The following is a 14456-nucleotide window of genomic DNA, read 5'->3' as shown; positions in this document are numbered from 1 at the left end:
GTGTGGAGAAAACCAGGCACTGCTCATCACCTGTCCAATACAGTCCCAACAGTGAAGCATGGTGGTGGCAGCATCATGTTGTGGGGGTGTTTTTCAGCTGCAGGGACAGAACGACTGGTTGCAATCGAGGGAAAGATGAATGCGGCCAAGTACAGGGATATCCTGGACAAAAACCTTCTCCAGAGTGCTCTGGACCTCAGACTGGGCCGAAGGTTTACCTTCCAACAAGACATTGACCCTAAGCACACAGCTAAAATAACAAAGGAGTGGCTTCACAACAACTCTGTGACTGTTCTTGAATGGCCCAGCCAGAGCCCTGACTTAAACCCAATTGAGCATCTCTGGAGAGACCTAAAAATGGCTGTCCACCAACGTTTACCATCCAACCTGACAGAACTGGAGAGGATCTGCAAGGAGGAATGGCAGAGGATCCCCAAATCCAGGTGTGAAAGACTTGTTGCATGTTTCCCAAAAAGACTCCTGGCTGTATTAGATCAAAAGGGGGCTTCTACTAAATACTGAGCAAAGGGTCTGAATACTTAGGACCATGTGATATTTCAGTTTTTCTTTTTTAATAAATCTGCAACAATGTCAACAATTCTGTGTTTTTCTGTCAGTATGGGGTGCTATGTGTACATTCATGAGGAAGAAGAATGAACTTAAATGATTTTAGCAAATGGCTGCAATATAACAAAGAGTGAAACATTTAAGGGGGTCTGAATACTTTCCGTACCCACTGTATGTGAGCATACATCTGTCTGTATGAAATAAAGCAGCATTTTACTGTCCTACATATTAATAGGGATCGGCGAGCGGTTGGGTCTGAGCATGAATTTGGGCCAAACATTTGCCTGTTCGGCCGTTAGTTAAACAACCAAAATTGCAGGGTGTTTGCCAGGTGTTCTCCCGATGAACACCCTGCAATGCACTAAGCGCTGCACAGTGCATTCTGAACCCTGATTGGGCAAAGTTTTGCCCAATCAGGGCCCTGTTAAAGCTAGCTGTTAAGGAGCGGGGCTGGGAAGCCAGCCCCGGCGTCCTTAACAACCGATGAGTCTTTAGTTGTCAATGGGTCGGTAAAAAAATAAATAAAAAAACAGCGTGGGGTCCCCTCCCAGTCCATACCAGGCCCTTCGGGTCCTTTAATGAAAATTTAAAAAATTGTGTAAATCCATCGTCAATCCTGTCGCCTGCCGGACCCCAAAAAAAAAGAAAAATGCTTTTGCCTTCTGGGAGGCCTCCCACCATATGCCCGCTCCGCGCTTTGATATTTCTCATATTGGCAAGGGGCAGGGCCCCTTGGCTACGTCAATGGGTGAGACTGCCCCCTACTGACATCACTTGACGTCAGAGCCCCCCCTTCCCCAAAGCACCCACCCCCCCATGTTGAGGGCATGTGGCCTGGTATGGTTCAGGAGGGGGGGGGCGCTCGGCCATTTCTGTCCTGCCAGGCTGCATGTCTGGATAAGGGTCTGGTATAGATTTTGGCTGGGCCCCACAACGTTTTTTTTAATTTTGACATGGGGTTACCCTCCATATCCATACCAGACCCAAAGGGCCTGGTATGGACTGGGGGGGGTGGGCACGCTGTTGTTTTCTTTATTTTTTTAATATCTGGGTGCCAGCAATTGTCATGCGAGTCCTTTAAAATTGGATTTTTTTTTTTTGTTGCTTTTCTTTACAAGTGTAATTTTTGCTGTAGCATGTGTTATGCATGCTACAGATGTGCTACTTTACAGGCATATTAACCACCTCAATACTGGGCACTTAAACCCCCTTCCTTCCCAGACCAATTTTCAGCTTTTAGCGCTGTTGCATTTTGAATGACAATTGCGCGGTCATGCAACGCTGTACCTAAACCAAATTTGTGTCATTTTTCCCCCACAAATAGAGCTTTCTTTTGGTGGTATTTGATCACCGCCAGGTTTTTTCTTTTTTGGTGCACAAATAAAAAAAGACCGAAAAGTTTGAAAAAAAAAAAGTTTTTTTGTTTAGGTTATAAAATTTTGTAAATGGATATGTTTTTTCCTGCACTGATGAGCACTGATGACGCCGCACTGACAGGCACTGATGAGGAGACACTAATGGGGTGGCACTGATGGGGTGGCACTGATATGCAGCACTGATGGGCACTGATAGGTAGCACTGATATGCAGCATTGGTGGGCACTGATAGGCAGAGCTGATGGGCACTGATAGGCAGCACTGATGGGGACTGATCGGCGGCACTGATGGGCACTGATAGGCAGCACTGATGGGCACTGATAGGTGGCACTGATGGGCGGGACTGATCGGCACTGATGGGGGGCACTGATGGGCACTGATAGGCAGCACTGGGGGGCAATAATGGGCACTGGTGGGCGGCACTGATAGATGGCAATAACGGGCACTGGTGGGCAGCACTGATAGATGGCATTGGTGGGCAGCACTGATAGGGGGGCACCACTGGCAGGCTCTCTGACCCCTGTTTGCCATCCCTGGTGGCCATGGTGGGCATCCCTGGTGGTCATGGGTGGGCATCCCTGGTGGCTCTAGTGGCACCCCCTCCCCCCAGGGCTGCACTGGTAATCAATCATCTGATTACCAGCACAGACCCCCCCTGTGATCAGTGAGTAATAAGAAATACTCACTGATCACCCTGGCTGCAGAATCGATCCTCTGCTCTTCTCCTCACTGACAGGATCTGTCAGGAGGAGAAGAGATCAAAGCCGTTACAACGGCTGTATTGACATTAAATGACGGCTGTGATTGGACACAGCCGTCATGTGATCAGGAGGGCCAATCACAGGCCCCTCCTGCCGAGTCTTGTTGCTCTGTGTCCTAGGGACACAGGCACATCGAGATCGCTCCGCTGCGCGCGATCTCTCTCCTTCTGAAGGACGTTCCGGAACGTCCATTCAGAAGGACGAGACTCCCGCCCGGCCGTATATCTACAATGGCCCGGGTGGGAGGTGGTTAAGGAGACCCCCCAGTCACTATATTTATAGAAATGTTTCATTTTATTTTGTTTGTTGCATTTTAAGCATAATTAAAATCACTGCTCCTGTTTTTAATTTTTATTTTTTTTCATTGATATATGTCCCCCAGGGACCCCCATACCTGGACCCCCATACCCCTTTTATGGCCAGTTACTTGCATAAAAGTCTTCAAAATTGGCACTTTTGATTTTTCCTGTTTGGCTCCCATAGACTTCAATGGGGTTAGCTTTTCGGGTTAGAATATTTCCCCTCTTCGGGTGTTCTGCTGCAAATTGAACAGTGGGATGTTTGGCCCATCCCTACATATTAACTGTTCTGTCATCTTGTTTTCACTAGAACATGCTGCTAATGAAGGTTGACAGAACATTGAAAAACCTCAAGACTAGGACTGAAGATGCTTTGAATTTTGTGTGTTGTGGTTTAGAACTTTTATTGTAAACTGTGACACCAGTTCATCCAAAGGTATAAGGTAACAGTTTTACAATGAGGCTGTGTTTGGGTGAATTCAAAGACAAAAGAAACATTTTTGTCTGTGGGCAGCAAAGATGCTGCTTGGCACATTAAAGCAAAGTAACCAATCAGAATGAATCCTCTACTTACCTTTTACTTTAGTAAATAAAAATCTGGTTGCTATTGCACTTTGTACATTATGATTTTTTTCTCTGACTGACTGGTAAGCCATGACAAATATTAATATTCATGACAATAGGATCTTCACCTAAATAGGATCTTCGCCCAACCCTACTTGCAGCTTTTTTTTGTGCTGGGCAGCGGGTAACATTGTTTTGACAGACACCCACTCCCATTTCAAAAATTCTCACCTAGGTAAGAATGAAATGCACTTTACCCAACCCCCGCCACTTCCTGAGAAAGTCATATAACCCAGGAGGCTGCAGGATCAGGCTTTGAGACATCAGAAAGTCACAGCCAGCTACCAAATTCAAGATGGAAGCATCAGAGAATAGAAGCCAGGCAAAGAAACAGCTGCAGGGAACACAGAACTGGACGTCATGGCCTGTAAGTATCTGTTCCTTAAAATTTAGCAGCTGCAGTATTTATAGCTGCTGACTTTTAATATTTTACCACCTTAGTGAAGTTCCTCTTGGATGTTAGATGGATGTGTTATGATCATGACCTAGCAAAGTAGAAAACATATCTAAAGGAGAAGGTTGAGGCTAACAAAAAACACACATACTCAACTCTATGCTGATTACTTACTAACTCAGATGACTGCTGATTGCTCACCTCTCTGTCTGCTTCGAGCAAGGAACAGTGATTGTCAGCCATTTTTCTCTGATTTTCGCCCCAGTGCTCCCTGAAGAGCCAGGCTAGGGAGGAGGCTCCGGCTCTCAGTAGTAAACTGAGAGGTGGAGCCAACTGTCAATATGGCAGCTGAGTGGATCTTGACAATATTGTTGGGACCCTTTTGGAGCCTGAACAGCTCTGTCACATCAGCTATAGTGGGCAATAGCCCACTATCAGCTGATTTTGGGGCCCAGGAAGGCAAAAGTAATTGCACTCCTGTGATCCATAGGAGAAGTATGGCCAAAAAAGCTTTGCCTATACGTCTCTTTTAATAAATGTCCCAAAAAAGATATTGAGGGTTAATTTTGAGAAACCATTCTTCAACTCCTTACTTGTTTCTGGTCGTATGCATTGAGGCGTCCTGATGGTGTGAGAGAATTCAAAACAACTTGGTACCCAGTAACATCCCCTGTGGCAGGGCTCCATGTAACTCGCATAGAACTGTAACTTTGTTCACTCACAATCAGATCTCTCGGACCCACAATTTTTTCACCTGGAAAAAAAATGTAAATGTTTAGTAAAATAAACTGCTTAAAATAAATAACATAATTTTCCTGTGGCTTTTCCCATGGCTTAACAATATTAAAATATTCTAAGAGGCATTATTTGCAATGCTAATGTGAGCAGAACATAACCACCATAGTAATGTTAAAAAGACTAACACTTCTACACATAAATATAGAATCTTTATATCTTTACGAATCAGAACCAAAAACACTTAACATTTAGGTCTTCTTAGAATTGTCATCTAACAGTCCCAAATTTTATGTGACCCCCTAATAAACTGTGCTGCTACTAGCAACCATGTCAGTCCTCCAAGTGGCACCTTCCACTATAAGGTGCAAGCATCAAGAAGTGCCCGTTTGGCCCAAAATACGAAGCATATAGTACCAAAAATGAAACTGATGGAAGAAAGTAAAGACTGGCTTCAGCTAGTCTCTTCTCAAGCCATGCCTCTCTATTGCATTTCACACTTCCAGAAGCTTAATCATAAAGCACTATGAATAAACCCATGGGAGGGTGAAACGTGTAAGCGGCGACTGGCATGGGCCTAGCTGAAGCTGGTTTTTACTTTCTTACACTGGACTAACTGCAAGTATGCAGCCTTATTTGTTAATACATGCCCATACTACCTGTATCATGATTAACATAGTACTGGAAATTCCAAATTTAACAAAATCCATGTTTCATTTCTCTTTTCTGTTTCACTGAGCTTTTGTCATGCTGCCATGACACAAGCACTGTGAGTAAACAAATGATTTTACTAAACTGGTAACAAGACTAGATATATTAATTAAACCCACGCTAAGTGTGCTAAAATAAAAGTGAAATATTGCAGCAGCTGCTCACCAGGCAAAAATGACCGGATAGAGAGTGTAGTCGAGAGAAGACAGCGCTTGCAAAAATAATTCATACAAAAATTCATATACTCAAAAAACAAATAATGAAGAAACAACCATGTGAAGTGCACAGGGCTAAAAAACATATACAAGTGAAGTCCTCTCCAGTGAATGAAGGTGCACTAGTGCTTATAATTAATCAATATATAAATATAAATAAATAAAGTCCAAATCTTGTGCAACTGGATAATCAACAATATTAAAGTGCTGGAGTGCTGATAACACCAAGGTGCTGGAGTACTGGGATACAAAAAAGTCAGTGCAGGGTGCCTTAGATCCCTCCAACAGCCACACTCACCAGATATGGTGGACCCCTAATAGGGGTCAAACAAGATATGAAATTTGAACGATCACCCGGGACCACACACAACACCAGAACTGCCTTATCCTCTTGGTACAATTCAGCACTGGACACTGTTGGGCTCAAGCGAAAGGACTGGACAACATCGTGAAGCCAGTAGGTATAGGGGTTTTATTATAATATAAAATCTACTTACAAATAGGATGAAATCATATCAAATGTACAGGAAAAACCAGGCTGGACGCCGCAATACACAGTAACCAGGTTACTGTGTATTGCGGCGTCCAGCCTGTTTTTTCCTGTACATGTGATATGATTTCCCAATGTGGCGAAAAAGTGGCAAGGTAGACGCGTTTCACACACTAAGATGTGTGCTTAATCATTACCAATAATTACCAATTACCAGGTAATGATTAAGCACACATCTTAGTGTGTGAAACGCGTCTACCTTGCCACTTTTTTGCCACATTGGGATGTCCAATAAACCTGGATTTTGACAACATCTGAGTGCAGCCATTTCTTTTCATTATTGACAGTGGCTAAGTGGTTAGCATTTCCACTTGGCAGTGCTAAGATTAGTTCAAATCCCAACCACAGTACTACCTGCACAGAGCTTGCAAGTTCTTCCTGTGCCTCCATGGGTTTCCCCCCACATTCCAAAGACATGCTGGTAGGGTATTTGGCTCCAGTCTAAATTGTCCCTGGTATGTGTATGTATGAATGTGAGTTAGAGACCTTAGATTGTAAGCTCCCTGAGGGCACGAACTGATGTAAATGTACAATAATGATGTAAAGCACTTGTCATAACATACAGTTATCCCACATGTGACATACTGCAAGTGTTTTTTCAGACATATCAGCATATATTGGCACTTATATTTTCCACTCATTGTACATAACACTAATTTGAGTTTAGAGGGTCAATGCCAGGGAATAGCTGTTGAAAGTTATAAAAATCAAACATGTTAATGTGCCAGTCTATGCTCACCTTTACGCTGTATATGGGTAGCTTGCACAGAGGTTAAAATATGGTTAGATCTACAGACATGGTCCAACTGCCCTCAATTTCTTACAAATGCATGCGCTTGCATGCTTACATTGCCTTGATATGTACTGTATGTTTTAGGCTATGGAGGAGGAAGGAGAAGATCGCCCATATCTTCAAGTGCCAGGTTGTATCATAAAATAACAACAGCAACTAATTGAAATTATTTATCACAACCGATCGCTATTTTCCCTGATATCTGTTAACAAAAAGTGTCTGGAGTGGGTTTAAATGTTGCAAAAGACATAATGAGTGTCAACCAATCCTGAAATTGGTTAGATTAGACAATGATGACAACATGTCTATAAAACTGTTCACCTTACTTACTTTCAATTATCTGCCTGATAGGTCTTGGAGGTTCAGATGCAGTAAAGCAAACTCTTCTTGAGATCCTGGGCAGCATATCAAATAGGGACCAGTAGTCTCTTACTATGATGACATGTTCTTCAATAGGTGCTGATGCAATTTTTATCAGTTCATTTCTGTCTGCATTTTTTATTCCTGCACAAGACACAGATACAATGTTATAAATATAATTTGCCATTTTTCTATTATTTTAAAAATAGACCTGAAGCAAGACCAAAGCCCTAAGCGCATCTTAGCCTTTTAAATAAAATATAAACATCTCTTACAGTAGAAGAAAATCTCTGAAGTTTGCAAAAGGTAATTGTAAACCAACAAGTATGTGTGAAGTAGGCTAACCAGCAAAATATAAAGTAAAATGGTTACCTTAAGGGCCCTTTTCTCCTAGGCTTCAAGTTGCTGCCAGATTTTTTAGTTCTTAATATTTATGTATTTTCTGTTTTTCTTACCTATGTATATGGTTATGGCCCAATAGTACCAAGTGTTGTTGCAGTTTAGCTTACAGTTATATTGAAATTAATTTCTCAGAAAGAAAAAAACAACTGAATTGCATTGTTTTTCCTACATAAACTGTAGTTTTAACCATACATCTTCTACCATACAATTAAAAATCGAACCTATAGCAAATATTGTGACTCCTCTGTCTTGCAATTGCTGGGCTTTCTCTTCTACTGCATCACCTGATTTCCCATCAGTTAACAGCACAACAATCTGTAAAGTGAAAAAACACATTATTATATAGCTATTATGGTCTTTTTTTATTTAAAGTATAAGTAAACCCTAAAATTGAAGTTCTCTTATTTGCTACCTTTTGGTCTGTTAAATATACTAGTTTGTTTTATCTGTTTGATAAACTCAAACAATACCCTCTGGTCATGGAAATTTACAGCTGTCATGTGTCTTGTGCACATGGCCTGTTTGCTGTCAAGGAGTCCAATTAGCCCTTCAAATTTTTTTCTTGGGCTATAGAATAATTGGTGTTTATAATGTAGAGATTAGGAGACTGGGAGGGTTTTAGCATAGTAAAAGATAAAAAAAGAAATAGAACAAACAAGTCAGGGCTTACACCACTCCATCTACAAAAATGCTGTGTGTTGTCAGCCCACAAAAGGGCGATTAATGGAACTAAAAATTTAAATGATGTAACCTGTCAAAGGCAAAAAATATATATTTTTTTTTTTTAGCCACCCCTGTTATAGTTTTATTGATCCTACAGTAAGTCCATTATTTTTCAACTTCCTGACAAACTGGGCTCTCAAGAAAGAACGGAAGGATGGTTAAGACAAACCATTTAAAACTGAGAATGCCTACAATCACCAGTTTTATTGATTGAGGTTATTTTTTTTCCAAGAAGAAAAAAACATTTTTAATGTAATGCCTAAAAAACTGTTAGCTGGAGTTAGGCTTCAAGTTGTTAGTCACTTCTGTAGAGTCTTTTTAAATCTATTAATCTATCTAGCCCTACTCTCTCCACAGGTTGAAAAATGCTGCTGTTCAAGGGTGGCTATGTTGCTCCTCCATAGATACCATGGAGGAGTGAGTGTATCCATCCTAGGATCTCTCACAAGGGTGGTTGGAGTCAATAAAAACAGGCAGCTGAGGTTTGGTTTTACTAACTACCCACCTAAATTCCCCAATACAGCTGGAGGGGGCAGTTTACATGCAGCAGTCATGTTGCTTTGCATCATAGCTGTGGCAAATTACCCCAGCATGTCAAGTTGACAGGCAGCACTGCCTGATCTACTGAAGATTACTTTTTAGAGAATGGGCTAGTGTGAACCTTGACTAGGACAGGAATTGCGTTACTGGCCAGTTTACCCGTTTTTTTTTTTTAGTTTAGATACACTTTAAGAGCTGAATGCATTTCTGTCTGATCAACAGGCTTTTAAAGGGCAAAAAACGTGGTGGAATGTGCATCTATTGCAGGGACATAGGGCATTTTTGTTGTTTCTAAACATTCCAGCACTATTCACCAAGAGGAAATCATAGCAAAAAAAACAGGGTGGTTCTTTTGAATTTACATATGTATCTAGAGTCAAAACAAAAGTTTATATGTGTACAGTATCAGCTATAAATACCAAATAGCAGGATAACTTCTCACTCTTTCCCCATTCTCTTCCCTATCTTACCTGTTGATCCTGCTTAAAATACATTAGACAAGTCACTTTCTTTCTTTCTTCACAATATGTATAGATTAACATTGAGCACAGTCACCCTTCCAGATGCAACACCTCTCTGGACTAATGGTAAATGCTCCAACTCAACCCATGTTGGCACATCCCCATCTTAAAATTGATTACATTTCTCTAAGGGTTTCCCTGAGAATGTAAGGAAAATGGGCATAAATTATGCCCTTATTTTCCCCATGGGGTAGTTAACAGGGCAGTTTAGTTATGGAGTAGTTTTAGGTCTATGGAATATTTTAAGTAGATGCTGGGTGTGGGCTGAGGTGGGCCTGGGTCATAGAGGGCTTTTGAACTTTTGACCTGGCCCTCCTGAGTCTGTTTTCCCGCTCATTGTAGGTCTGTAGCTAGGCAGAATTTTGAACTGAGGGGTTTTCCCGCCCAATCCCTAGCGCTGTATCTGGGGAGATTTAGTGGGTTAGTCAGCTTCCCGCTTAAATTTGGAGGTCTTAGTGACGCAAACCGGCCGGTTCTGGTTCAGAACTGGGCTATTTAAGGGGGCTCATTGCCGCCTTTTCATTCAGTCATCGCTGAGAAGACCAAGAAGATTGAACTTCAACTTCCCCCAGCTTCTCAGAAGATAAGAATACGGGTTCAAGAGTCGAGTGTACAGCTTTCAAGACCCTTGGAATATTGGCTGTTTGTGCCAAGAAGGCTGAAGACTCTCACCGTTTAGGAGGAAGATGAGCATGTTGAGACGGCTTATCGAGAGGGCCGGCGGCGCTGGAGGCGAGGACTGGCTTCGTCGATGTCTGGACCTGCCGCTGGAGGAACCGGTCGGCCAGCCTGCGGATGGCGGGGCGAGAGGACCCATCGGTAGCGGAGCGGCGGAGGCCGGTGAAGTTGTTCCTGCCATTACGGAGTCCGGCGGAAGAATGATGGTGTCACCGGAGCCGGATGAGGAGGAGCGGTCGCATTCGTCAATGCGCAGCCGCGGAAGTTCCGTCACCTCCGGTCGGGTCACGGGTGCCGGGAAGCGGAAGAGGATGCCCCGGCGAAGATTTTCTCCCCCTTCTTCTCCCCACAGGAATCCCGGACAACAGAGGGAGCAGCGGGCCACGAGTCGGCGGCGGAGCAGCGGGTCAGTGTCGACGGCGGCAGCAGGACGGGCGGCAGCATCGGCGGCACCGGTAGCGGAGGCAGTGGCTGCAGCGGAAGGGCCGGCGGGTACACAAGCGGCCGAAGAAGGAAGAGGACAGCCATTTCCAAGTCAGCCCGCCAGGGTGACAGGTGAGAGGAACATTAACCTGTCTGCAAATAGGCAGAACTTTTTTCCCACAGGTGGAGTGGACCGGGAGCAAAGAATTAGCATCGCCAGGGACTATGAATGTCAAAGCGGTGAGTCTGGCAGTCGGCCAGTTAAAGAAGATATGTTTAACCTTTTTGGTAAATTTTTCTCTGATTTCAAATCTTTAATGGAGAAAGAGGTTGTTAGTCAGAGTCACAGCGCTAGTGAAGTATGGATGCCACCTACTGGTGATTCTAGAGAGGTACAGAGTCAGGAGTCAAATGCTGATAAGAGTGTCAGCTCTTTTAGGCTGGCTCGGGAGCAGAATTTGCCTGAGGTGGCTTTAAAGGAACCTTTGACATGTGAGGTCTCTTCACTTGGCTTCCACTTATCGGAGGCCATGAAGGATAAAATCTGGCAAGGTGCCTTTGTGGATATCCTCTCCTTGTTGCCATCTTCTAAGGAGTTCTTCTCCAAAGCTGACAGGAAGGATGATGAGGATAGGAAACGTCCAGTTACAAAATCATTTAACAACTGGCTCCAAGCATTTTTTATATATTCTGCCGTTGTTTGTGAAAAATTCCCCAACAAATGTTTGGGGTTGTTGCAGCACATGGACATCATCCTAGAAGCCTATAAACATTTTGGAGGTACAGCATGGTACAGCTATGATGTAGCATTTAGGCAAAAGCTGGCTGTACAACCTCACCTTAAGTGGGGCATTAAAGACGTTAGTCTATGGCTTGACCTTTTCCTTCCTCAAAAGCCATTTCTTGCGAGATCAAATTTCAATACTCAGCAACCCCAGCAAACGACCACTAGTTTTAGAAAAGGGGTTTGTTTTAACTTTAATGAGTCGCAGTGCCGATGGCCTGGCTCATGTCGTTACAAACACGAATGCGCCTTTTGTTCAGGGGCGCATCCAATTGCCAAATGCTTCAAGAGGATGCAGTCGGCAAATCAGTCAGCTGGTGGTGTTCCCAAAAGCTCCGTCCCCAGTGAACCTCAAAAACATGCTAACCTGGCTTCAACTATACCCCGACAGGTTGAAGGCTGACTTGTTATTTGAGGGTTTTAGTGAAGGATTTTCGCTTCCCTCTTTTGAAGGTCATGGCTGTACTTTGGTAAAGAATCTAAAGTCAGTAAATGGTTTGAAAGAAGTTGTCCTAGACAAGATCAATAAAGAAATTAGTCTGGGCAGGTTTATGGGTCCATTTACTTCTCCTCCTTTTGAGAATTTTCGGCTCTCCCCCCTGGGGATAGTGCAGAAAAAGGAGCCTAACTCTTATAGGCTCATCCACCACCTGTCCTATCCGCAGGGAGGATCGTTGAACGATCAAATTGAGGACGAATGGGCTACGGTCCAGTACTCTTCATTCGAAGATGCATTGGTTAAACTTAGGCGTTTAGGTAAGGGAGTTATGATGTCTAAAGCCGATATCAAATCGGCTTTCCGGCTCTTACCTGTACACCCAAAATGTTTCAACTCCTTAGGTTTTTTATTTGAGAATTTATTTTATTTTGATAGATGTTTACCGATGGGGTGCTCCCTATCGTGTTTTTATTTCGAGAGTTTTTCCTCTTTTTTGGAGTGGGTGGTAGTTCAGCAGTCAAGTATGGATAATATCGTTCATTATTTAGACGACTTTCTTTTCCTGGGCTCAAGTGGGACAACGGACTGTCTTTCTTTGTTAAATACTTTTCAGGATATTTGCAGAAGTTTTGGGGTCCCCTTGGCTCACGAAAAGACGTCTTTTCCAACAACGCGAATAGAATTTTTAGGGATAACGATAGATTCACTTTTAATGGAATTCAGTCTCCCAGAAGAAAAAGTCTCAAAATTGACTAGATTACTCATTACAGTGATCCGCAAACGCAAGGTTTGCCTAAAGGAAATGCAGTCGTTGCTAGGTTTATTGGCGTTCGCGTCTAGAATAATTCCTTTAGGTAAACTGTTTTCTAGAAAGTTGCATCTTGCCATTTCAGGGCTAAAATCGCCTTCGGCACACGTCAGGTTGTCTAACGATTTGCGCGAGGACATGCTAGTATGGACGCAATTTTTGATAGGATTCAACGGGAAATCAATATGGCAAGAAGATTTTATTTTGGATTCTGATTTTTGTTTATACACTGATTTGGCGGGTTCTGTGGGATTTGCTGCAATTTGGCGGTCCCACTGGTGCGCGGACAACTGGTGCAAGCGATGGGTTTCCCTGGGTTTTACAAAAAACAGCGTGCTGATTGAGCTTTTTCCTATTGTGGTGGCGCTTGAAGTATGGGGTCACCATTATAGGAATAGGCGGTTGTTAATTAGTACAGACAATAGGGGCGTCATGTTCGCCATCAACTGTCTGTCAGCAAAATCCTTGCCGGTAATTAAATTGCTACGTTTTTTAGTGTATAAATGTTTACAATTGAATATTTGGATAAAGGCAAGATACATCCCTGGTAAGGACAACTCCATGGCAGATTCTCTGTCTCGCCTGCAGGTAGAGAAGTTTTTCAGCATATACCCGGAGGCAGATCGATCGGGTTCTCCTTACCCGCAACACTTATGGGACCTGGTTTAGAACTCATCAGCGATAATATTGACAAATCCTTGGCCCCATCCACCCTAGCTGGATATCGGTCGGCTTGGGTCATGTGGGTATCTTTTTTGCATAATAGTGATTTGGAAATCAGTCAATTTTCTGAGAATTCAGTTTTATTGCTTCTTAATTCTCTTTTTCTGAAAAGAATGTCTTGGTCACACGTAAATAAAATATTGGCAGGAATCTCATTTTTTAACAGGCTTAGGAACTTGCCATCCTGCACTTCTTATTTTTCAGTAAAGCAAGCTCTTAAGGGATACAGGAAGAGTAACCGAGGTAAGGACCTCAGAAAGCCGGTTACTCTGGAGTTGCTAGAGCAACTTTGTTACACTTGCAATTTTGTTTGTTATTCAGATTTCGAGGCAGCTTTATTTCAGGCTGCATTTAGTCTAATTTTTTTTGCGACTCTGCGCATCTCGGAGCTAATACCAGATGGTAGGTCAAAGGATGCGGGCCTTTTTTCTTCAGATGTGCTTATTTCGGATCGCAGAGTACATATCTTTATCCGCTATTCTAAAACGGACCAATTAGGGGTAGGTAAATGGGTTACTTTAAATAGTTTTCTAGGTTCAAAAGTTTGCCCTGTCATGCTGTTGAAGCAGTTCCACATGATTAGGCCAAAATCTAGTGAGTTATTCTTTGTGCATATGTCGGGTAAGCCATTGTCCAGGTACCAGTTCAACAGTGTATTTGATAAATGTTTGCGCAAGCTGGGATTAGAGCAGGACAAGTTGTCATCCCATTCGTTTAGAATAGGGGCCGCCACTGAGGCGGCTAGGTTAGGTTTGTCAGGTGAAGTGCTTAAGGGTATAGGCAGGTGGAAGTCGGATGCTTACTTGTCTTACATTCGTCCTAATCCTTTTTCATAATCTTTTTAGGTCAACAGCGGGTGATTTGGATCCTGGGGCATTCCTTTATACACTGGGCAAGACTGAGAGCTGCAGGCAGACCTTACAAAGAAAACCTGGGTTTGGATATCAGCAAATTTAAAGTATATTGGTTTAGTAAAAGGGGGATGAAATGGGCTGAGTTTCGCTTCGCAATCTTTAGGTTGTTACAGTTT

General features: G+C 43.0%; 1 protein-coding gene across 1 annotated transcript in view; it reads right to left on the bottom strand.

The window, feature by feature from the left end:
* LOC309552573 (uncharacterized protein) overlaps positions 1-14456 on the bottom strand; it is a gene marked incomplete at both ends in the record, with an annotated part of 487483 nt that overhangs the window by 466456 nt on the left and 6571 nt on the right. Inside the window, 3 exons of the mRNA XM_082253522.1 lie at positions 4615-4775; positions 7356-7529; positions 8009-8102. Coding sequence (XP_082109648.1) covers positions 4615-4775; positions 7356-7529; positions 8009-8102 — 429 coding nt within the window. The remainder of the gene's footprint in view (positions 1-4614; positions 4776-7355; positions 7530-8008; positions 8103-14456) is intronic.

This window comes from Pelophylax lessonae (assembly GCF_965119305.1).
Source record: "Pelophylax lessonae genome assembly, chromosome: 4".
In the NCBI taxonomy this organism is placed as follows: domain Eukaryota; kingdom Metazoa; phylum Chordata; class Amphibia; order Anura; family Ranidae; genus Pelophylax; species Pelophylax lessonae.
The sequence above is the reverse complement of the archived record's forward strand: the minus strand, read 5'-3'. Positions and strand labels throughout refer to the sequence as shown.